A 25,097-nucleotide genomic window follows, 5' to 3' on the forward strand; every position below is an offset into this window, starting at 1 on the left:
TTACTATGCATTGTACCAATATTATTCATGTGTGTGCGTCGCAGTGCTTTAGTGCTGAATCCCATTTATGACATTAATGACACTGGGCACTTTGAGAGAGGAGGGCCTTACTCGTTGACGATCTCAATGCCCAACGAGCGAGCCGAGCCGATGATGCTCTTGACGACAGTCTCTATGGAAGCGTTCTGCATCTTGAAGGCCTCGTCCTGGGCCTTGACCTGAGCAATCTCATACACCACCCTTACAGACACCTTCCCTGCTATCTCATGGCCTGGAGATGGAGAAAGAGATGGAGTCCAGAATGGGTATAAGATGAAGAAACTGAGGGGGAAAGATAGACAAGAAACCGAGGGGAGCAGAGGGTGGAAGAAAGAAAAGTTGGGGAGCAAAGGAGAGCCGAGTGTGGGAGGAAACGAAGGAGCGATCGGAGAGAGGGAGTAGCCGGTGCAGACGGGGGAAATCCATAATTCTCTTTCTTCAGCCCACCACCTCTCCCACTACCTTCCTGCCTATAATTGCCTGGCTTAAAGTTCCCCCGTCGATCATAAATATATCATCAATCAAAGACATTCAATCTCAGCCCTAACGCCCTGTGGGAGACGACGTCTGTCTGTCTGTCTGTCCGTCCCTCCGGTACAGGGCTAGTCTGGCCTCAGACAGACGTTTACAGCGATGGAGTAAACGGAGGAAAAGAGTGGCACCAGTCAACGAGGTCCAAACCTTACCTGTTTTGCTGGCTCCTTTCTGGATGCCAGCCGCCTGCTTGAGGAAGTAGGACACTGTGGGTTGGCCAATCGTCAGGTCATACGTCCTGTCAGGCTGCAGGGAGGGGGGGAGAGATGGTGAGGGACAGAGTTTTAGATGCCTTTTAATCCATCAATCAAGGTGCGATCAAAGAGGAATGGACGCTTTATGAAGTGGAAAGTTGCTCTCAGAACCTCGGTTCTGCATTACCTTGTCAATGGAATGATCTATCATTAGTGACTTCACATTGAAATGACAACATTTGTCCCCATCTATGAAATAGCCATTAGTTGGGACGGCCCAATGATCCTGGCATGGATCTGGTAGACATCCAAGAATTACTCTCGATTTAGGGATGGTGACTTTGTAAAATAAGATTTGCTACTTCTTTCTTTTTGTTGAACAGGATGTGTCAGACGGGGAGAGAGAAATGAACACAAGCCAGCTCAAGGCTGCAAAGGTTCCAACCGCACTGTGGCACGCCAGGGAGAGACCCAGTCAAGTTCTTTCACACCAATCTCGACATACAACTTCTGTATGGACCTCGCTTTGTGCACGGTGACATTGTCATGTTGAAACAGCAAAGTGCCTTCCCCAAACTGTTGCCACAAATGTATATGCTCTGCTGTAGAGTTAAGATTTCCCTTCACTGGAACTAAGGCCTAGCCCGAAGCATGAAAAACAGCCCCAGACCAATATTCCTCCTCCACCGAACTTTACAGTTGGCACTATACATTGGGGCAGGTGGCGTTCTCCTGGCATCTGCCAAACCCAGATTTGTCGGTCGGACCGCGAGATGGTGAAGCGTGATTCATCACTCCAGAAAACACGTTTCCACTGCTCCAAAGTCGCTTGGCATTGCGCATGGTGATCTTAGGCTTGTGTGCTGCTCGCCATGGAAACCCATTTCATGAAGCTCCCGACTAACAGTTCTTGTGCTGACGTGGCTTCCAGAGGCAGTTTGGAACTCGGTAGTGAGTGTCGCAACCGAGGACAGACGGCCCCGTTCAGTGAGCTTGTGTGGCTACCACTTTGTGGCTGAGCCGTTGTTACTTCTAGATGTTTTCACAATAACAGCACTTACAGTTGACCGAGGCAGCACTAGCAGGGCAGAAATTTGACTGACTTGTTGGAAAGGTGGCATCCTATAACGGTGCCACGTTGAAAGTCACTGAGCTCTTCAGGAAGGCCATTCTACTGCCAATGTTTGTCTATGGAGATTGCATGGCGGTGTGCTTGATTTTATACACCTGTTAACAACGGGTGTGGCTGAAATAGCTAAATCCATTATTTTGAAGGGGTGTCCCCATACTTTTGTATATATAGTGTATTATATGAAGCCAAACAAAGTGCATGAATGATAAATACTCTGTGGAGATGGACATGGCAAGGGAAATTCTACTGCACACAAAAGGACATTTGTGTATTGAGGAGATGCTGGTAGTGACCAGCAGATGGAGCCCATGAGTAACAAAAATGATTCTATCCTTTTATACGCTCTAAATTCTGTGCGACTTTTACATCCCCCTGGATACTGCTTAATGAATGCAAATGGAAAAGCATTCTTCAGTGTAACAGTATGAATAATGGAGGTTCTTGGGTAATGTATGCAGCCAGTGAAATCAGGCAGGATCTCTGAAAGGGCAAGCTGTAGGGAGCAGGGGCGGGTACACTGAGTAGGTTGCAGGCCCTAAGTCTGGTTTTAAAAAAAACACACACCTTAACGTGGATCTTGATGGGCAGAGGGATTCCTTCCTTGAGCTCTTTGGTCTTGTCGTTGAAGTCCTTGCAGAACTGGCCGATGGGGATGCCCTTCTGATGGAGACAGCAGGAGAGAATACAGTGAAGACAGACCGAGACGGGCAAACATTTTTTTAAATGGATGAGGTGTCTGGCGCTGCAAACATCCATCAGAGTGTCACTTACGGTAGATGCAGCGCGCTGCTGGAATACCAATGGCTAGCCTGGGTCTGTCAATCAATCACAGGGCTTCTCAGAGCGGGCTGAGTGTATGAGCACGCATGGCCGCCCCGGGGAGTGAGAGCATCTGCAAGTGTGGTTGAGTCATTGTTTCTGTAGTTTTTGTGGGGGTGGTTGTTTTTGTGTTGGTTGTGTACTCTACTGTGTGTGTGTGTGTATGTCAGGGTATGACAGAATGCATGTGCTTGGCCGGTGTCTGGGAGACCATGTGATAAATGAGCCTCCTGTTTCCAGAGCCTGCCAGGCAAACAGAGAAAGCGAAATGGATGGGTGACATTAAGTCGACGAGCACCCCCACCTCCCTCTCCTAAGCCTACCTCCTCCCACACTCTCCTAAGCCTACCTCCTCCCACACTCTCCAAAGCCTACCTCCTCCCACACTCTCCAAAGCCTACCTCCTCCCACACTCTCCAAAGCCTACCTCCTCCCACACTTTCCTAAGCCTACTTCCTCCCACACTCTCCTAAGCCTACTTCCTCCCACACTCTCCTAAGCCTACCTCCTCCCACTCTCCTAAGCCTACCTCCTCCCACACTCTCCTAAGCCTACCTCCTCCCACACTCTCCTAAGCCTACCGCCTCCCACACTCTCCTAAGCCTACCTCCTCCCACACTCTCCTAAGCCTATCCCCTCCCACACTCTCCTAAGCCTACTTCCTCCCACACTCTCCTAAGCCTACCTCCACACACAAACACAGCACAATAAGCCATTCCTCAGCGTTGCATTGGGAGGCAATGACTATAAAGCAATCTAATTACCGCTGCTGAAATGTAAACTGACCACCCGCCATCCTTATCCTAGGGCAACACACAAGCTCTGATTGAAATGTTCATTTCAGAGTATGCGAGGGACGAGAAAAACTGATTTTTACAGTTGAATGGAGCTTATGTGCTGCCGTGATGGACTGTGTTGAACACTGCCTGCAGATCTTAATAAATGTCTCGAATGAAAAGCCATTCATCCCAGCAGACATTATTCAATGACAGGAGGAGTATGACCTTTATTTGGGACTAAAGGAGCGGAAAAACTCTTTTTAGCTTCACTCTGTAAAAAAAAAAAATTACATACCAAAACTCCTAATGAGTGTGAATCGATCTGTCAATCCATTCATTCGATCAATCAATCTTACTGCCTCTATGCATCTTCTCTCAGCCTTTAAAAAAAACCACCTGAATGAAGTTACAACTTTGTCACGGCTGATATTGTTTCAGAGCAGATGAGGCCCATTTGAATTATAATGATCTCACTCATGAAATGAAACCATAAAGTCCCTGGAGCCTCTCCCTCTGATTTGATTAACAGGAATCCCATGTCAACCTCACTGCCGTCTATTGCCTTGCCTTGCCTTCCCTCCCTCCTGCTTCCCTCCCGCTTCCACCTCCTCTCCTCCTATAACAAACAGAGCTAAACAAACAAATGGGGAGGAAGGAAGGACGGAGAGAAAATGTCTAATTAAATATGGATTACTATAAAAGGTTGGGATGTTGTGGAGCAAGTCGAAGCAAGGCGCTGCCTCACACAGATCCGGGCTCCCCTTTCTTCTGTTCTCCCCCGGCAGATAATGATCCGGCAGAGACTCTACGGCCAAGGAACAATGACATGAAAATCCACACAGACTAGCAGCGAGTAGAGGAGATGGGTCTAATGTGGTTATAAAGTGCTTAAGCACAGACAGAGGGACATGCACCGAGTCAGACAGACAGATAAGCATTTCTGCTTAAGATCGACACAGAGGATGACATGAAAGGGTCACAGACCGGCAGAGATGCTGTCCCATGGTGTTAGAGACATATTAAGGGGGGAGAGAGAGAGAGAGAGCGATATAGAGAGAGATGCAGAGAGACAGAAAACCCGAGTCTTTGCCTTCACTATGGTGAATCACTAAAACAATACAGAAACACCACGGAAAAAGAAAGAACAGCACGTCCGAAATCTGCTCAATGTAATTGAAGAATCCATAGACTAACCACTTCTGGGAAAATTAGAAAACACTAAACAAAGAGTTATCAATCCAAAACAGAGATGTATGGGTAAACCACTTCTCCAATCTTTTTGGCCCTATAACAAAGAGCAAAAACATATGACTAAATACAAATCTTAGAATGAACTATTAAATACTACCAGAACCCACTGGATTCTCCAACCACATTTAATAAACTACAGGACAAAATACAAACCCTCCAACCCAAAAAGGCCTGTGGTGTTGATGGTATCCTCAATGAAATGATAGACAACAAATTCCAATTGGCTATACTTAAACTCTTTAACATCATCCTTAGCTCTGGCATCTTCCCCGATATTTGGAACCAAGGACTGATCACCCCAATCCACAAAAGTGGAGATAAATTTGACCCCAATAACTACCGTGGGATAAGCGTTAACTGCAACCTTGGGAAAATCCTGTGCATTATCATTAACAGCAGACTCGTACATTTCCTCAGTGAAAACAATGTACTGAGCAAATGTCAAATTGGCTTTTTGCCAAATTACTATATGACAGACCACGTATTCACCCTGCACACCCTAATTGACAAACAATCAAACCAAAACAACAGCAAAGTCTTCTCATGCTTTGTTGATTTCAAAAAAGCCTTTGCCTCAATTTGGCATGAGGGTCTGCTATACAAATTGATGGAAAGTGGTGTTGGGGGAAAAACATACGACATTATAAAATCCATGTGCACAAACAAGTGTGCGCTTAAAATTGCCAAAAAACATTTATTTCCACAGGTCCTTGGTGTGAGACAGGGATGCAGCTTAAGCCCCACCCACTTCAACATATATATCAACGAATTGGCGAGGGCACAAGAACAGTCTGCAGCACCCGGCCTCACCCTACTAGAATCTAAAGTCAACTGTCTACTGCTTCTGCCCCCAACCAAGGAGGGCCTAAAGCGGCACCTAGATCTTCTGCACAGATTCTGTCAGACCTGGGCCCTAACAGTAAATCTCAGCAAGACAAAAATAATGGTGTTCAAAAAAAGGTCCAGTTTGCAGGACCAAATAAACTCAGCAAAAAAGAAACATCCTCTCACTGTCAACTGCGTTTATTTTTAGCAAACTTATCATGTGTAAATATTTGTATGAACATAAGATTCAACAACTGAGACATAAACTGAACAAGTTCAACAGACATGTGACTAACAGAAATGGAATAATGTGTCCCTGAACAAAGGGGGGGGGGGGGGGTCAAAATCAAAAGTAACAGTCAGTATCTGGTGTGGCCACCAGCTGCATTAAGTACTGCAGTGCATCTCCTCCTCATGGACAGCACCAGATTTACCAGTTATTGCTGTGAGATGTTACCCCACTCTTCCACCAAGACACCTGCAAGTTCCCGGACACTTCTGGGGGGAATGGCCCTAGCCCTCACCCTCCGATCCAACAGGTCCCAGACGTGCTCAATGGGATTGAGATCTGGGCTTTTCTCTGGCCATGGCAGAACACTGACATTCTTGTCTTGCAGGAAATCACACACAGAACGAGCAGTATGGCTGGTGGCATTGTCATGCTGGAGAGTCATGTCAGGATGAGCCTGCAGGAAGGGTACCACATGAGGGAGGAGGATGTCTTCCCTGTAACGCACAGCGTTGAGATTGGCTGCAATGACAACAAGCTCAGTCCAATGATGCTGTGACACACCACCCCAGACCATGACAGACCCTCCACCTCCAAATCGATCCCGCTCCAGAGTACAGACCTCGGTGTAACGCTCATTCCTTCGACGATACACGCGAATCCGACCATCCCCCTGGTGAGCCAAAACAGTTACTCGTCAGTGAAGAGCACTTTTTGCCAGTCCGGTCTGGTCCTGCGACGGTGGGTTTGTGCTCATAGGCGATGTTGTTGCCGGTGATGTCTGGTGAGGACTTGCCTTACAACAGGCCTACATGTCCTCAGTCCAGCCTCTATCAGCCTATTGCGGACAGTCTGAGCACAGATGGAGGGATTGTGTGTTCCTGGTGTAACTCGGGCAGTTGTTGCCATCCTGTACCTGTCCCGCAGGTGTGATGTTCGGATGTACCGATCCTTTGCAGGTGTTGTTACACGTGGTCTGTCACTGCGAGCACGATCAACTGTCCGTCTTGTCTCCCTGTAGCGCTGTCTTAGGCGTCTCACAGTACAGACATTGCAATTGATTGCCCTGGCCACATCTGCAGTCCTCATGCCTCCTTGCAGCATGCCTAAGGCACGTTCACACAGATGAGCAGGGACTCTGGGCATCTTTCTTTTGGTCTTTTTCCAGAGTGAGCAGAAAGGCCTCTTTAGTGTCCTAAGTTTTCATAACTGTGACCTTAATTGCCTACCGTCTAAGATGTTAGTGTCTTAACGACCGTTCCACAGGTGCATGTTCATTAATGGTTTATGGTTCATTGAACAAGCATGGGAAACAGTGTTTAAACCCTTTACAATGAAGATCTGTGAAGTTATTTGGATTTTTACAAATGATCTGTGTAAGACAGGGTCCTGAAAAAGGGACGTTTCTTTTTTTGCTGAGTTTACAAATTCCATCCAGACACCGTTGTCCTAGAGCACACATAAAACTATACATACCTTGGGCTAAACATCAGCGCCACAGGTAACTTCCACAAAGCTGTGAACGATCTGAGAGACAAGGCAAGAAGGGCATTCTATGCCATCAAAAGGAACATAAAATTCAACATACCAATTAGGATCTGGCTAAAAATACTTGAATCACTTATAGAACTCATATTGTTGTGTCCTTTATTGTTGTGAGGTCTGGGGTCCACTCACCAACCAAGAATTCACAAAATGGGTTAAACACCAAATTGAGACTCTGCATGCAGAGTTCCGCAAAAATATCTGTGTACAATGTAAAACACCAAATAATGCATGCAGAGCAGATTTAGGCCGACACCCTCTAATTATCAAAATCCAGAAAAAAGACGTTCAATTCTACAACCACCGAAAAGGAAGCGATTCCCAAACCTTCTCTAACAAAGCCATCACCTACAGAGATGGACCTGGAGAACAGTCCCCTAAGCAAGCTGGCTCTGGTGCTCTGTTCACAAACGCGAACAGACCCCACAGAGCCCCAGGACAGCAACACAATTAGACCCAACCAAATCATGAGGGAAAAAAAAGATAATTACTTGACACATTGGAACAGAACAAACTAGAATGCTTTGTGGCCCTAAACAGAGAGTACACAGCGGCAGAGTAACTGACCAGTGTGACTGACCCAAACCTAAGGAAAGCTTTGACTATGTACCAACTCAATGAGCATTGCTATTGAGAAAGGCCGCCGTAGACAGACCTGGCTCTCAAGAGAAGACAGGCTATGTGCACACTGCCCACAAATGAGGTGGAACCTGAGCTGCACTTCCTAACCTCCTGTCAAATGTATGACCATATTAGAGACATATTTCCCTCAGATTATACAGATCCACAAAGAATACAAAAACAAACCCAATTTTGATAAACTCCCATATCAACTGGGTGAAATACCACAGTGTGCCATCACAGCAGCAAGATTTGTGACCTGTTGCCACAAGAAAAGGGCAACCAGTAAAGAACAAACACCATTGTAAATACAATCCATATGTTATTTTCCATTTTGTACTTGTAAAGATCTGCAAATAGTTCAACACTGTATATAGACATAATGACATTTGAAATGTCTATTCTTTTGGAACGTCTGGGGGTGTAATGTTTACTGTTCATTTTTATTGTTTATTTCACTTTTGTTTATTAACTACTTCACTTGCTTTGGTGTTGTTAACATGTTTCCCATGCCAATAAAGCCCTTAAATTGAAATTGAATTGCCCGAGAGAGAGATACAGTTGAAGTCGGAAGTTTACATACACCTTAGCCAAATACATTTAAACTCAGTTTCAAACTCCTGACATTTAATCCTAGTAAAAATTCCATTTTAGGTCAGTTAGGATCACCACTTTATTTTAAGAATGTGAAATGTCAGAATAATAGTAGAGAGAATGATTTATTTCAGCTTTTATTTCTTTCATCACATTCCCAGTGGGTCAAAAGTTTACATACACTCAATTAGTATCTGGCAGCATTGCCTTTAAATTGTTTAACTCGGGTCAAACGTTTCTGATAGCCTTCCACAAGCTTCCCACAATAAGTTGGGTGAATTTTGGCCCATTCCTCATGACAGAGCTGGTGTAACTGAGTCAGGTTTGTAAACCGTCTTGCTCGCACACGCTTTTTCAGTTCTGCCCACAAATCCTCTATAGGATTGAGGTCAGGGCTTTGTGATGGCTACTCCAATACTTTGACTGTTGTCTTTAAGCCTTTTTGCCACAACTTTGGAAGTATGCTTGGGGTCATTGTCCACTTGGAAGACCCATTTGCAACCAAGCTTTAACTTCCTGACTGATGTCTTGAGATGTTGTTTCAATATATCCACAGAATTTACCTCCTCATGATGCCATCTGTTTTGTGAAGTGCACCAGTACCTTCTGCAGCAAAGCACCCCCACAACATGATGCTGCCACCCCCATACTTCACGGTTGGGATGGTGTTCTTCGGCTTGCAAGCATCCCCCTTTTTGCGCCAGACATAAAGATGGTCATTATGACCAAACAATAATATTTTTGTTTCATCAGACCAGAGGACATTTCTCCAAAAAGTATGATCTTTGTCCCCATGTGCAGTTGCAAACCGTAGTATGGCTTTTTTATGGCGGTTTTGGAGCAGTGGCTTCTTCCTTGCTGAGCGGCCTTTCAAGTTATGTCAATATAGGACTTGCTTTACTGTGGGTATAGATACTTTTGTACCTGTTTCTCCAGCATCTTCACAAGGTCCTTTGCTGCTGTTCTGGGATTGATTTGCACTTTTCGCACCAAAGTACGTTCATCTCTAGGTGACAGAAAGCGTCTCCTTCCTGAGCGGTATGACGGCTGCATGGTCCCATGGTGTTTATACTTGCGTACTATTGTTTGTGCAGATGAACGTGGTACCTTCAGGCATTTGGAAATTTCTCCAAAGGATGAACCAGACTTGTGGAGGTCTACAATTCTTTTTCTGAGGTCTTGGCTGATTTCTTTTGATTTTCCCATGATGTCAAGCAAAGAGGCACTGAGTTTGAAGGTAGGCCTTGAAATACATCCACAGGTATGACACAAATTATGTCAATTAGCCTATCAGAAGCTTCTAAAGCCATGACATCATTTTCTGGAATTTTCCAAGCTGTTTAAAGGCACAGTCAACTTGGTGCACTGGAATTGTGATACAGTGAATTAATTATAAGTTAAATAATCTGTCTGTAAACAATTGTTGGAAAAATTACTTGTGTCTTGTACAAAGTAGATGTCCTAACCGACTTGTCAAAACTCCTAACAAGAAATTTGTGGAGTGGTTGAAAAAACTGTTTTAATGACTCCGACCTAAGTGTATGTACAATTTCGACTTCAACGGTATATATACAAAGAGAGAGGGAGCATATGCAGAGCAGACCAGAGCATGTGAGCAGAGTTAAGCAGTTGGAAATACCGCTCATGGAGTGATGCTTGCGCCGTGCTCCATGTGCTTTCCTATGCTCAGCTAAAAACCACTCCGCACTCACAAGAAAAAAATTAATAAATAAAAACTGGCCCTCCAAATTCGCTCCATTCATTAAAAAAAACATAATTTAACCAACACCCGTCTATTTTGGTGACTACCTGGACCTACCAATTGGTTTTTAAGTATCGAAACCAAACCATATGGATTTGAATGCAATGTATTTGAATAAACATGAAAAGGTGAATGTAAGAAGCGAACGTCATTTCAAATAGGCTACATGTCATATTAAACAGCATGTAAACACTCCAAATAGGTCAGGAGCCAGACAGGGAGCCTAGAAGGAATGAAAATAAATTATTTACGCTAAATTATTTCAAGGCGAAAGCCTACAAAGAAATACACTGAAGGATTTGCAAGTGCGACACAATAGGCTGTTAGAGACAAAGCGCTCAGCATTTAAACATTTAGTTGTATTAAATCATTATAGTGTACAAATTGCACATATAGGCTGTGAATTCCTTATAATGAAATACAAAATCAGTACGTTTGAATTAATTTTTAGAAACTCAAGTTTGGCCAGTCTGTGGCTTCAGGCTCATGCGATGGTGCCTGGAGAGCCGGTGTTGTGTCGAAAATCTCCCTCCTTTCGCGTTCTTCATTGCTGCGACTTGCTTGCTAGTTGAGATTTCTGCTCTTCACTCCGTTGTCAGTTTAGTCTGCATTTCACTGATCTTAGTAGCAGAAAGCATTTTTGTCCGCAGTTTTCGGTTTGGCTATTTGTTTCAAGTGTATGTGGCGGTTATAACTTGTAAGACGCCCTGGGCGAACCCCCCCTTTCGTGTCAGCGCCGCCCCCGCCCGCACCAGGGGGCGCCTCGTACAGACCCCAGCAAGATGCCGCCCTGGGTGGCTGCCGGTGTCGCCCGTACCCAAATCTGCTACTGAATTTTGTACTAGTCTATAAATAAATATCTTTGCCAAAATTCGTCATCTCTCCCATGTCTTATTCGACTAGTATTTTTGAAAGTGTAATGATAATAATTCAGCCATAGTTGTTCTGAAATGTTGATTGCTTGCCAACATTTTACTCCCTCCTCCGTTTAATATAACACACATACATTAATTATTAATTCCGGTTGCCCATCCTGATGTAACAGTGTAGGTTCCGTCCCTCTCTTCGCCCCAACCCGGGCTCGAACCCGGGACCCTTGCACACATCAACAACTGACACCCACCGAAGCATCGTTACCCATCGGGCCACAAGAGCCACGGCCCTTGCAACGACCCTACTTCAGGTCTCAGAGCGAGTGACGTCACCGATTGAAACACTATTAGCGTGAATCACCGCTAACTAACTAGCCATTTCACATCGGTTACACTGATGTGAAGTTTGTTATTTAGAAAGTATTTGACTCTGATGTGTGCCACAAAATGTAATTGACTCTACACAAAATTAAGGAAATTGGGGGGGGGGGGGGGGGGGGGGGGGGAATTCTGTCAGGGGGAAGATTTTCGGCATAACAGGTGAGCAGCGGAGAATATCCTCGCCACACTTGCAGAGCTACTGGGGATGCTAAACACCCATTGGGCCACACTTACCAGGCTGGGCAGAGATGCAGTTGTTTTAAAATGTTTCTATAGGTAGGCCTAAAGGTTTAGGCAAAACAACCCAATCAAAACGGAAAGCTCCTTGAACGTGGGAACATGCCAGGCCTATTGGGCCAAAATCAAATATGGCCTATTGTATAGAGAATAGAACAAAAATGAATGAAACATTTAGTTTAAACTGAAAATAAAGATGTTTAGTTTATAAATACTTTGCTACGATGACACACCACCTTATTCCTTTCTTTTAGCATGTGCACGTAGTAAGTACACCATCATGCTTTTGGGATATGTCTTTTCAGACAATGATTCTTTAGTTGTGGACTCTACATCACCCCAGTCCCTCTCTTGCTTCTCATCTTTGTAAGTCACCTTGAAATAGCACCTGTGCGTTTTATCAGTTTCTTTATGAAAATATTTAGCGACCTCCATGGCGGTAGCTAAAGCAAGCAGCACACAAGCAGACTACAAATGCATGCTGGCCAGGCGTGCCCTGAGCTCGTGAAGTGAGCGCTACTGGAGCGGGCAAGAAGGTCGATGCTGCAGCCTATGGGAATCTCGCTCCAAATTGGACAAGCTCTAACCACTAGGCAGGTAGCCTAGTGTTTAGAGCGTTGGGCCAGTAACCGCTGACAAGGTAAAACATCTGTCGTTCTGCCGCTGAACAAATCTGTCGTTCTGTTCCTAGGCCGTCATTGTAAATAAGAATTTGTTCTTAAATGACTTGCCTAGTTAAATCAAAATATATATAATACTCTGGAGCAGACAGACTTCTAGAAAGTTAAAGGCAAATTGACTGATCAGACAGTGAAAGTGGGCACAAGGTAAACTATATCAGGTAATCGTTTTAATGAATACATTACATGAGGGGCCAGTCAGTGGGGCGTTTGACGATGACAGGGTGAGCTAGTATCCTTCTCGCCCCCGCACTTTCTAATAGCCTAATTGAAGTCATTATTGGGACTGAGCCGTGTTGGTAATTGTAATGAGGCTCTTTAAACTGGCAGAGGAGTCTGGCATGCCATGAAAGCAAGGTTCACTTGGCTCCCTGACTTCCCATGACATTTATAGCAGAGAGAGGGAGAGCGACTGACGGCCGCGGAAGAGACACTGAGCATTTGCACCCTGGTCAAATAGCCAACCCTGGCCCTGCTCCGCTCCATCTGAGCATCCCACAGTAAGAGACGAGCAGCCGGCTAAATCCTCTCCTCCTGCACCATGACTGATTAGGCTCCAGAGTGCAAAATGGCAGCAGCCCATCACCCAAGGCGGGCCGACAAATTATCTAGTGGAAGGAGTATTTAACTCCCGCATCTTCAAAGAGTTTCTCTGAGATCCTGTCTGTGCATCAGGATTAACTGCTAATCTACGGCGGTATTTCAGCCGTCTAACTCCACAGCGACAGCAGTGAGTAATTGCTCCAATTTATTTCCAGATCAGAGGGTTATGATAAACAATTAAGAGAGCAATTAGGCATATGCGATTAAAATCTGATTTGATTTGACTCCCTATTCTCCACTCTTTCTGTCACACCTCATGTTAAAATGTGATTGGCCTTTTAGCTTCACTAACTATTTTTAACAAGATATAGCGAGCACCGACATGAGCAGCCAGGGTGGCTGCGAGTGTTTATGGACAGAATGAAGAGAGAGAAAGCAGAGGAAGAGATGGCTGGGAGGTAGGTTTGAGTGTTCGGTGTGAACAGTGTTCCTCGTCAATATTTGAACAATGAAAAAGGTTAATTTGACCAAGGGGAGAAGACAGACGTGCCACAGGAGATACTCATATATGGGTGTGTCTCTACACTCATTTGAGCCTGACCAGATTATCAGAGGGAGAGAATGTCCTAATAAGTCATATAAATGTGTATCTTTGAGAAACAAATCGTTGATGGGTAAATCCATTTGAATTCAACCACTTGACAGCATCCCTTTTGCAACAAAAATGTATCCTAAAAAAACAAATTCCATACGTGTTTGCCAATGGTAGAAGTGGCAAGAAAGTGACTTTTTTAGACCTGAACGGCAAAACATTTAGATAGATGTGCTCAAAGTTGACCCATTTTGCATATCTCACCCTACTACGAGACATCCATGTCTTCATCATTGGAAATGATAAACGGTTGAGTTTGATATTACTTAAAAGCGTTGTAAAACTTTCACTTTTTTTTATGTCCATTTTTATATTCACATGTTGTAGCTTAGACCATTTTACATCTCAGGTTTTTATGGTTGTGCCTGCCTTCCGTTGAGACACGTGTCATTTCAATCATAGAAACAGCATTTTTAGAATGGCCCAATCCCTTCAGAGTCAGACCACTGCAATTTAGCTGGTACACCATTGACATGTAAAATGTTTACTTTAATTACTAACACATATTTCCATTCAAGTCAACATTCTCTGATGTGTGGACCATCAACCATCTTTGTGGTACAACTTTACAGTTACAATTTTAATTCTATTACATCTATCAAACAACCTGTTTTTAAACAACCCTGTTTGTAAGCTTGTAAATTTGTAAATGATATCAAACTCAACTGTTTATATCTTTTCCAGTGATGAAGACATGGATGTCTCGTGGTATGCAAAACAGGACAAAAATAGCACGTCAGCTCAGGTCCTCCGAGTCACAGCGCAGGTCCTCCGAGTCACAGCGCAGGTCCTCCGAGTCACAGCGCAGGTCCTCCGAGTCACAGCTAACTCTAGACACAATATCCTACTGAAATAGAAATGGCTACTTCAAGCACATTTTCCAAATGACAAGGAAGATGACTACGGACAGCGCCGGCCAAACTCCCAAAGAGCTCATCTCCATAACAAGTGAAATGGGTGAGCATCATCCAGCAACACCGCTCTGCTCTAAGGGTGTATATTGGCCTGGTCTAGGACAGTTTATCCACTACAGAGAACCTGCTGAATCAGATGAGCAAGCAGGGCAGGGAAAAAAGGTGATTACATCATAGCAAAGAAAACATGTTATTTCTCAACTCCATTAAGTTCTCCTCACACAGTGTTGTGCCTGATGATTAATCATGTGTAGCGGCAGCAGCAGGCTGAATGGTCTACTGGAGGCATCAACAAGACGCATCAGGAACCCTGGAGGAGCGAGCGGGAGAGCCAGGAACTGTATTACAGGGCTATTGACTTGATAGTGTTTCACTGGAGTACAGTGGAAGTAGGGTGCTACTACTAGTTATATTTAGAATGCCTTGGTACTTTCTTCCTTTTGACAACATGTAAAGTGTCGGTCCCATGTTTCATGACCTGAAATAAAAGATCCCAGAAATGTTCCGCACACACAAAAAGCTTCTCTCTCAAATGATGTGCACAAATTTGTTTACATCCCTGTTAGTGAGCATTTCTCCTTTGCCAAGATAATCCACCCAGCTGACAGGTGTGGCATATCAAGAAGCTGATATAACAGCATGATCATTACACAGGTGCACCTTGTCCTGGGGACAATAAAAGGCTACTCTAAAATGTGCAGTTTTGTCACAACACAATGCCACAGATGGCAAGTTTTGCGGGAGTGTGCAATTGGCATGCTGACTGCAGGAATGTCCACCAGATCTAGTGCCAGAGAATTGAATGTTCATTTCTCTACCATAAGTCAGCTCCAACATAATTGTAGAGAATTTAGCAGTACGTCCAACTGGCCACACAACCACAGACCACGTGTAACCCGCCAGCCCAGGACCTCCACATCCGGCTTATTCACCTGCGGGATCGTCGGAGACCAGCCACCTGGACAACTGATGAAACTGAGGAGTATTTCTGTCTGTAATAAAGCCCTTTTGTGGGGGAAAACTCATTCTGATTGGCTGGGCATGGCCCCCAAGTGGGTGGGCCTATGCCCACCCATGGCTGCGCCCCTGCCCAGTCATGTGAAATCCATAGATTAGGGCCTAATGAATTTATTTCAAATAACTGATTTAGAAAGCACTCCAATTGCCACATTAAACTAAATTATGCGGTAGTTAGAGCAGTGGCGGAAAGGAAACGTGAAAGCAGAGAGAGAGACACAGCATTCTATTCTGGCCCGGTGGTGGTTGGCCTCTGCCACTGGTGGACATCAGCTTGGTACCAATCAGTCCTTAGGATTCTTGGACAGTCTCTTACCCCACATCCTTCCCCACTCATGTCTAGGGGAAGTGATGACTGCGCAGTGCTGTGGACAGGCTGCCTTCCCTCTCCCTCCTTCTGTCTGTCCCCACCTCCCACCCTGCTCAGCCTCTCCACGCAGAAAGAGCCAATGCCGAGTGACCTTCAACCACACCCACAGGGAACCAAAGGAAAAGGGGGAGAGTGAGGGAGGAGAGGTAGAGTGAACGGAACTGGAGGGCATAAGGAGAGAGAACGGGAGAGTAGAAGGATAGAGAAAAACCCTCAATTGAACCCAGGGAATGGAAAATCTCTGTGGAAGCCAGTGGAGCACGTAGCTGATTGTGACAAGAAATATGACTCTCCTTCCCCTTTCTCACTGGTCTGATTAAAGCTCTCCCTTGGAGATGACCCACAAACACGGAGAACAGAGAGAATAAAAGGTAGAGGGGAAAAATGAGTCTTTGAATTTAGATGTGACGCTGAGAAGGTGGAGATTGATTTGCCTATGCACTTAACGGAACACAATGGCAAGGTGACGCAAACGTACTCTCCTTGACCATCAAAACAATCTCTCCAACACTAAAACCCTTCCATTCGGAAACCCTTAGGCTATACTGCAGCCGACTGGGACCGGTTTAAAATTTACAGTACAACAAAAAGACAGGATGGCTTTGAAATGTGTCCACAGGCATCTCTTGCTCTACTTGCTTCCATATATCTGAGTGACATTTCAGTAAGGGTGCATTCTGTATATCTGATATTTTACAGGCAGGGCAATCAAAGCCATAATCTACTTCCATGTAATACAAAGCCATTATGCTAGTTATAATTATGCTAGTTATAATTTCAGAAAAGTGGCATCATGATAATTACCATAACCAATGGACATAACCGTGGGCTCCTAAATATTCATGTATTCCAGTCTGGATCTTAAAGTTATACAGCTGAGCTGATGGTAAAAAGGAGGAGGTGGCAGAAGAGAGCTGAGCAGGGAGAACGAGCGAGGGAAGAGAGGGGGAACTGAGCAGGGAGAACGAGCGAGGGAGCTGAGAGCACGTAACCTGCCTACAAATGAACACCACTATCAAAGTCTAGTGGCTCGGTGAGTTTATTCATGGCTCTCGTGTCCTCAAGGTTTTTGCTTTACAGCCGATACTTCTTATGTGGATTTTTTTTGTTGGGGGGGGGGGGGGGAGGGTCGTCTATTCCTGATAATGATTCCGCGTCAAGCAGTAGTCCACTTCTGAGCGACTTCGACAGCTCAGAGCACGGCCAATAAGCCCGCACAGCTCCTTCGTGACTCACTGGGTCTTTCGGCTGCCAGACCCGAGGTGTCAAATTCAACACGGACATACCGAGAGAATTCTGCAGCCGCGGTGACCGTGGAATAATTCAGCAAAATGACAAGCTTATTCGACCGACTCAGAAGAAAGAAAAGAGTCTTGACTGTTTAAATGGGAACTTAATTTGGACAAACTCGAAGATCGACAGAGGGCAATTACTTTTCCCTATTTAACAGGATAAGACCATCATAGCAGAGAGGGGAGCCTATTGAAATATTTTTGGACATATAACAAACAAAGCAAATCGATGTAAGGAATCAGTTTGGACCTTCATGTTTATCCAGGGACCATTCGACTTCTACTAATAGGCGAAGTGGGTCTCAATCAAGCCAGGTGGAGCAGCAAAGCAAGAACGCATGCTTTGGGTAACTATCCCCCACTTTCAAAGAGTTGAATTATGTATGCATCTACTAATAAAAAAAGATAATTATGTAACAGGTGGTGCATCAAATTTTTGCATAAGGCTAGATGACTAGGTTACATTTTGGGGGCTGCATCAACATAATGGAAGACAAAATCCCCCATAGAGAGGGGATTTAAAAACAGATCTGTTGAAAGTATCATGGAAAATAAACATTACATTTTGGAGGACATGCTCCAATACATATCCATCCCCTACACATGTCAAATCCTATCATAGGTTTACAAATGCCTCATGAGACGTCAGATGTTACTGCCCAAGGGCAACTCAGTCACCAGGATTAGACAGGATTTTCCATTACTATTCCATTAGACTTATACAGATTTCACCCCCTATTCATTCATCCAGTTTAATTGCCGACACCTAATCACCTCTTTCTCTCTAACAAGCAGTCCTCTCAGTCTCACTCATATATCCCTTGCTTGTACAAGTAAGCATTTGATTTAATTTGCAGTAAGACAAACATTCCAGGCAGAATGTTTTTCATAGATGAATTACAGGTCTAGAGCAATTCATATTCCTTTTACCTTCAGCCCAGCACACCTGGTAGACCTCCAATATATAGAGAAAAACAGAAGTGACAAACAAGGAGGCGAGCCCCATTTCAAAATGCTACCAGTGTGTGTGTGTGTGTGTGTGTGTGTGTGTAAGGGAGGCAATTGGAAAGCCATAACAGATTACCCTGGGTAATTGGTGAAAAACACTCCTTTCTCCACCACACAATACACACAACAAAGAAGTCTTTATTTTTTGCCCTATTACACACCTTGGGCTGAGAAATCCCAAGCAAATCATTCACCTGTCCACCTTTGCAGGCCCTTTCCTTCGACTTGCAGTGGAAAAGCCTGAATCAGCCTGTCAGCTACAGTATCCATTTGTAATCATAGTGATGATGAATTTGGTCATTATTGATGAGCAGAGTGGACACACACAGCCGTCATCCAGGACGGTCACTCAGAACAGAATGAATTGTGTGTGTTGACAAGCCGTAGCAACACAAACACAGGCTGACAGAGGAACGCCGGGGTTCCAGGGTACCATTTTAGACGCATATGGAATCGCCAAGAGGCATGGTGGGAATGAGAAAGGAAAAAACACACCATCTGGGGTGGCAGATTACCTTTCTCCCGCCACTGACGGCAGTTTTGGGGAGGGGGGGTTTGTTCAGCTAAAGCACCATTTTCAATTCCAATATTCTCGAAGTCAGCAAATTGATACACTAGAATCCATTCATTTCCAGCAATGATAAATCAGGTTGTGGGTTGCAGTGAAACAAAAAAGCCCGTCGTCTGATAATCATATATTAGTGATTCTGACGTCTGGGCTCCTCCTCTTCCTCACCATGTCCCTAGGAGGATCAGTCAGTCTAGGTCATTTCCTCAGTCATCCATTTTTCACTCATCTGTTCCACAAGAAGTAGTAATGCATTTCATTTCTTCTGATCTCAGAGTTAAGAGTAAGAAACCATGTATTTTTTTTCTCACCAAATTCTGTCTGCAGCTTCGTCTTCCTCACTTTACCTTCCATCTTGCGCTCATCTCCCCTCCTTGCCAGGCTGAGTTAATTTATGAACTGTTACCTTGTAGTAATACTTTATTAGGAATGTAGACAGCCAAGAGCATCAATCTCTTACTTTCAATTCCCTCTCTCCCACAAGTCTCTCCTGCAGACACTGACAGTCTCTCGCGTGCCGTGGATGACAGGGCTCAGATGAGTGCTGCATTGACAAGATTGATGCCTGTCGTCAATCAGAAGCACACGTTATTAAGAGGTAGATCTGTTCATCCGTTCCTCGCTGGCCGGAGAGCCCGCAATCGTTTCGCTCGATCAGACTCAAGTGTTGCCATTATGGCATATCTGGAGGTGGTAATGATTTCATATTAAAACGCCATCGATCCCGTGGAGTGGTTGACACCCTTGGTGGTGCTGTAGGCAGATGGCTAACACTTCTCCTCAGCGCTCCTGGCTGGGTCTGCTCTGAGAACCATACGCTACAGTCTCTTAGCCTCAATACGTCAAGGAGAGGCATTTCACCGTACAAAAATCGGTGATCATTTCTCACTCCCAAATCAATACTGGGGTTTTATACAGTCCACTTAAAATATGGCTCGGCGCAAAAAAATGTACACATTGGCATTCCATAAATGGGCAAATTAGCCCATTAGAATGGCTTGCACGCAGGGACACACGCAGTGACAAACACGTGTTCGTGAACACACAAGCAAGCAATTACCGTCAAAAAACATCCTCAGAACAAATCTTAAAAGAGAAGCGTTATTAATATTCCGCCCAAATGAGAAGGCAATTTTCCGCTGACTTAAGATTGCAGCACGCAGCAACAATGAGGCCGACTAAACAGCAAGGAAAACAAGTAGACAAGCTGCCTGCCTGGATGCACTTCAACACAATTCATTAATAATGAATAAGTTAAGGGCACACAAGCAAAACGCCACAGCAGAAAACCTGGGTAATTCGGAGTTTTAGACCAGGTGCCGAGCAGGGTTAAAACTTACATATCTGAAGAGCCCCATTGAAATAACATATCTGCAGAGGAGTGAGAAAATGTACACAGTTCCTCAGCATGCATGGTCAGGGAAGAACAGCCTCTGACTGAAAGATGGAAAAGGCTCACCACTGAATTGGCATTAAAATGATCTTTATCCATAGCAACAAGCAAAAAAGTATGCCTGGCATCACTGTTAGGTAAGCAAGCATCTTGAAGAAAGATGGTCTATCATGCAAGTGAAATTCCAAATTGGTGTATGAGGACAAAGTCTAAAACCGTTCTTCTGAATATAATACGTTGTTTCTTGACTTGTCATCTTTCTGTTTCCTCTCCCAGGCATGGTGCCTACGCCCCAGGTGTGCGTATCAACCCTGGTCACAGTGAGCACAATGGCAGTGGTCGACCTCTACCTGCTGGAGCAGAGCATGCTGGGAGCCCGCGGCAAGGCAGGGCCCGGCGTGTGGCCGTGCGCCGCTGTGCTGCTAGGTGACCTGGGCTTCCTGCTGGCGCTGCGGTTTGTGTCGGCGGGCGTGGTGTCGGAGGCGCTCTCCCCCCGCCGAGGCTTTGCCAACGCCCTCTGGTTCCTCTTCCTGTCCCTGCTCCAGCTCAAACTCTTCTTCGTCTGCCAGAACTACCGGACGGAACGTCGGCCACCCGACCCCCTGGCCAGGAAGACACTCACCCTGCTGCTGTCTATCTGCCTTCCCTCCCTGTTCCTCATCCTGACTGGGGCTGACAACATGACGCCAATGCGGAGGAAGCAGGAGGTGCGGGGGAGGCTGCTCTGGGTGGTGGTGGACCTGTTGGACGTTCTGGACCTGCAGGCCGGGCTGTGGGAAGCCCACGCAGGGGCCACTGACCTGAGGGTGCCCCTGTGGGCCGAAGGCCTGGTGTTCTTCTACTGCTACGCCTTGCTGCTCCTGCTGCCCTGCGTGGCCCTCACAGAGTTGGGGGCCGCCGCCTTGCCGGGACAGAGGGGAGCCCGTAAGGAGCCCCTGTACCCCTGGCTCAGCCTGGTCACCATCAACGTGGTCACACTGGCCCTCAGGGGAACAGGCATGCTGTGGTACAGGGACCCCCGGGTCTCTACAGTGTTCCTGGGGAAGAACCTACTGGCCCTGGCTGTGAAGCTGAGCTCAGCCTGGGAGAGGCACAAGCAGGGTGGGGACAGGGGGATGGGGGCTGGGGACGGAGCAGAGGCAGGGGGGGAATCCACCCTGGCAACACAGAGCTCAGAGCAGACGGAGGACCAAGCCACAGGCAAATCCACCCCCGGGTTGCCCTCTCGCTACCACACACCGTCCCGCTCCCACAGCCACGGCTGCTCCCTGTCCCACGTCAGTCTGGATCCCACAGAGACCTCCATGGGCCCCTCCATCTCCCATGAACTCTAGAAACTGTCCATAGAGAAAGACAGCTCGGCATCAGCCGTCAAGCTCACCAGAGCTCCCAGGTCAGGGAAGCATTTAGCACTGAAGAGAAGACGGTTGGCCTCACACTGAGACAGAAACTAAAAACCACAGGCAACCAACCCAGGCAATCACAGCAGTAACTCGTCCAATTAGCTCACTTTGTTTAAAGGGATGATTTATCCATCCCCTGGGTCCCGGCCGCCTGTAGTATTTGAGAGAGGGCTGAGGCGGCGTGAGAAATGTAAAGCGAAGAACTGCATTGTTTTCCAAGGAGCTACAATCAGTACTGGTTCCACACAGACATCTGTGTCATATGGGACATAATCCCGTGGTGTTTGTCAGTGTGTTTCCTGTGAAAGCTCTTCCACAGCTGTCGTCAGCGACACCTCCAGGACTGCTTACAAACTGAAATAAAGTTTTTCATTCTCCCAGGCTCCGACACTTTATTGGCCATGCGTGGGAGGGTATTGGCAGCCTGTCGCCAACAAATGGAGAAAACAGGATCAGAGGTCGATCATTCACAGCTAGAGGACATACTAGCTGTCCAACTCTCCACACATCCGAGGCAGGCAGTGCAGCGTGATGTGCTATGTGGACAGAGTGACAAAGAGGAAAAGCTATCATATAATCACAATTTAACCAGCAGCGCCAGCCCTGGTAGGCATGGTGATCCTTCAGCCAGCCATTTGTCTGCTGGTCTGGCTTGAATGTTTCAACAGGGGAGCCTGCAGATGTGCTAGGGTGTGTGTGAGAGGAAGTGGCGTTTTTAGGATAGGCAAGGGTCTATTCAATCTCCATCAGCGGTTCCTAATGCACTCCGCACCCAGTCTGCCTCCGCTCTAACCATTAATGCTACTATTAATTGAGATTGGGACCCATTTGTCTAAACGCTAATAGCTTAGATAGCTTTATACTTGGTTTACAGGGCATATTTACAGGCTGCGCTAACACACCAGGGTTGGGCTCAATTCAGAATTTAATTGAGAATGCCTCAAATTCCAATTCAATTCTTGAATTAGAGTTAAAGTAGTTAGCAGGATACAGAATTGCAATTTGAATGAAAGAAAATAGAATCGAACAAACTCAAAATGAATCAATAAGGAAAACAAAACATGTATGCTAATATTCTAAAGGCATATTTCATTAATCCCTTCAATTTTGTTCAATATGGGGGAATGATATTTCCCAGAATGCATTAGTTTAACCCTCAAATTCACCCGAGGCCTTCAAAAAAGAAGCCAAACCAATTAAATTGGTTGGTGGAAACATAAATTGGCTATTCTAAGCACTAAAGTAGAAAAGAAAACTGTACATGAACATTTTTTACAGAGAAAAGTGATATTCTTTACTATCTGAAAGTGTGACCCGTCAGATTCAATTAAACTCATATTCTATGACAGATTAATTTCTTTGAATTGCACTGAATTTAATTTTACTTCATGTCACTCAAACTGAAATGTTGCATCCTGCGGGGTCGCCAATTCTAATTACAATTTCAACTTGAGTTGAATGGGAGTGTTACGAAACCGATTAGACTGCCAACTGTGAACACGGTGCTCGCTAAGTCTAGGGGGTAATCTGACTCGACGTGTCCATTAATGTGACAAGTAAGCGTACGCGACCAGGTGTTGAATGCATGTACCCAGGAGACACCAGCGCGTCTCTCTTGACCTCTTGGTCGGCCAGTCCAAGAGTTCAGATGGTGGTTCAGATGATGGTGTTCAGATGGTGGATCAAACTGTTACAAAAAGGAACAAATAAAAAAAGGCATGCTCAAACTAAAAGACTAAAAAAACAAACGATAGGCCTCGTGGCCACCAAAGAAAACCATCAACCTCACAGATTTCCCAGCTGGGACATTGACAGTCAATCACCTTAATTGGCAGCACCTAATGTGCTCATCGAGGCTTCCTAGCAGAGCACAGCTCTTGACCCGGTTGGTTGCTGCTGCCCCCTGGGGATGAGGTGTGGAAGTGTAGTATGTTGTTTTTGTAGTATGTTGCGTCTACTTATACTCCTAAAACCTATACTACCTAACCCATTCCATAACAGAAGTCAATTCCAAAATTCTGAATTGAGCTCAACCCTGACGCACACACAGCAAGGCCATTCCTCCAGGGAGTTTCTCTGTAGTTCTGAGAGAATCGGCAGGGATGTGAACTAGAGTAGGCTGGGAGTCCGCTTCTCCGTTTCGCGCTCTTTCATCCCTCCCTCACTCTCCATTTCAAACACTACACATTGTGGATGCACTCCCCGTTGGGCAACTTGTCTCATATTTCAAATATAACGGCAGTAACTACATCAGCAGCAGCTTCAGCAAATGACTACTTCCTTGGATTTGTTACACCTGTTAAGCCCCATGTACAACCCTCAGCATTTTCCTGAGGTCCTGAAGATATAGTGGTCCCGCTCCTCTTTCCTCCTCCTCCTCTTTACTCGCCTCCATTGGGGTGTGTTAATTTCACTCTGGACTGTAATTACTTCTCTCCCACCAAAGCCGTCAGGTCCTCCCTTTTGTCTCCCGTTCGCCCTTTTATTGCTCTCGTTTGTTTAAATATGCCCTGCGGCCGACAGGCAACCTGGCTCTTTGCGCTCCCTCTGTCAGGGGTGGTTAGTCAAGAGGAGAGGAAGGGAAAAAAACAAGGAAAGAGGGGAGATTAGGGCCAAAGGCCGGCGCCTAAAGCAGAGCGGCTGCCGACTGGCATTTATGTACAATTTAGCCTACCACATACACACTCAGCGCTTGGTGGAGCAAGGCAGCAAAGAAACACACACTCGCACGGTGCGCCGCAACAATGGCATACGAAACCACTCTAAAAACAGGGTCCCTTCAGACAAACATACTGCTCTGCTTTGCCTTGCCTGGACGCAACCTGTCTCACCTCATTACTACGCTCTTTATCTTTTCCTGAGCTCTTCAACCCACTGTGTGGGAGAGGGAGACACTAAACAGAAGGGGAATCTAAATCATTCAACATAGCTCAGCTCTCAAAAGGCACCAACACCACTTATTTTTGTCTGGAACTTCCAAGTATATTTTAAGCGCAACTGCCAACCGATGACGCACAAGAGCCTGACACTCGAAGACATTCAAGAGGAGACGTGTAAAGAACTTGACACCATGTTTCTCTTTTTGTTTTGGAGAAAATAGAATAGGAGAGACAGGAAGGGAAGTCTGAACAGTGAGTTTACCTGTCCCAGGACAGGACCCAGAGGTGGTCCGGGGGCAGCCTGCCCTGACCTCACGATGGCCCGGATCACACCCCCCATGTCCACCTTCTTCACAGCCTTAGCGGCCTTGGAGATCTTGGACATCGTGGCCTGTCTCGAACGCTCTCTATCCGCCCGTCTGTAAGGAGAAACAGAGACTACAGAGTTAGAAACCTGAGCAGAAAAGGCTATCAACAACTTCACCCACCAAAGACACTTTTAAACAACTCATTTACAAACATACCGGGTTCATTCAAATATCCCACACAGTCTAAATCGATAGG

General features: G+C 45.7%; 2 protein-coding genes across 2 annotated transcripts in view; one reads left to right on the forward strand and one right to left on the reverse strand.

Annotated features, from left to right (window-relative positions):
• mrpl11 (mitochondrial ribosomal protein L11) overlaps positions 1–25,097 on the reverse strand; it is a 54,461-nt gene that overhangs the window by 2,717 nt on the left and 26,647 nt on the right. The window contains exons 2-5 of the mRNA XM_029730078.1: positions 24,796–24,952; positions 2,464–2,559; positions 726–819; positions 112–271 (exon numbers count right to left, since the gene is read on the reverse strand). Coding sequence (XP_029585938.1) covers positions 112–271; positions 726–819; positions 2,464–2,559; positions 24,796–24,918 — 473 coding nt within the window. The 5' untranslated portion in view covers positions 24,919–24,952. The remainder of the gene's footprint in view (positions 1–111; positions 272–725; positions 820–2,463; positions 2,560–24,795; positions 24,953–25,097) is intronic.
• LOC115166031 (transmembrane protein 121-like) lies at positions 17,561–21,585 on the forward strand. Its single transcript, XM_029719658.1, has 2 exons — positions 17,561–17,629; positions 20,528–21,585. The coding sequence occupies exon 2, from the start codon at positions 20,530–20,532 to the stop codon at positions 21,583–21,585; it is 1,056 nt and encodes a 351-aa protein (XP_029575518.1). The 5' UTR covers positions 17,561–17,629; positions 20,528–20,529.

The sequence above is a fragment of the Salmo trutta genome, chromosome 3 (genome assembly GCF_901001165.1).
Source record: "Salmo trutta chromosome 3, fSalTru1.1, whole genome shotgun sequence".
Taxonomy (NCBI): domain Eukaryota; kingdom Metazoa; phylum Chordata; class Actinopteri; order Salmoniformes; family Salmonidae; genus Salmo; species Salmo trutta.

Bases quoted from the DNA above. Each gene is read 5' to 3' on its own strand.
- LOC115166031 (XM_029719658.1), top strand. From the start codon at position 20,530: ATGGTGCCTACGCCCCAGGTGTGCGTATCAACCCTGGTCACAGTGAGC.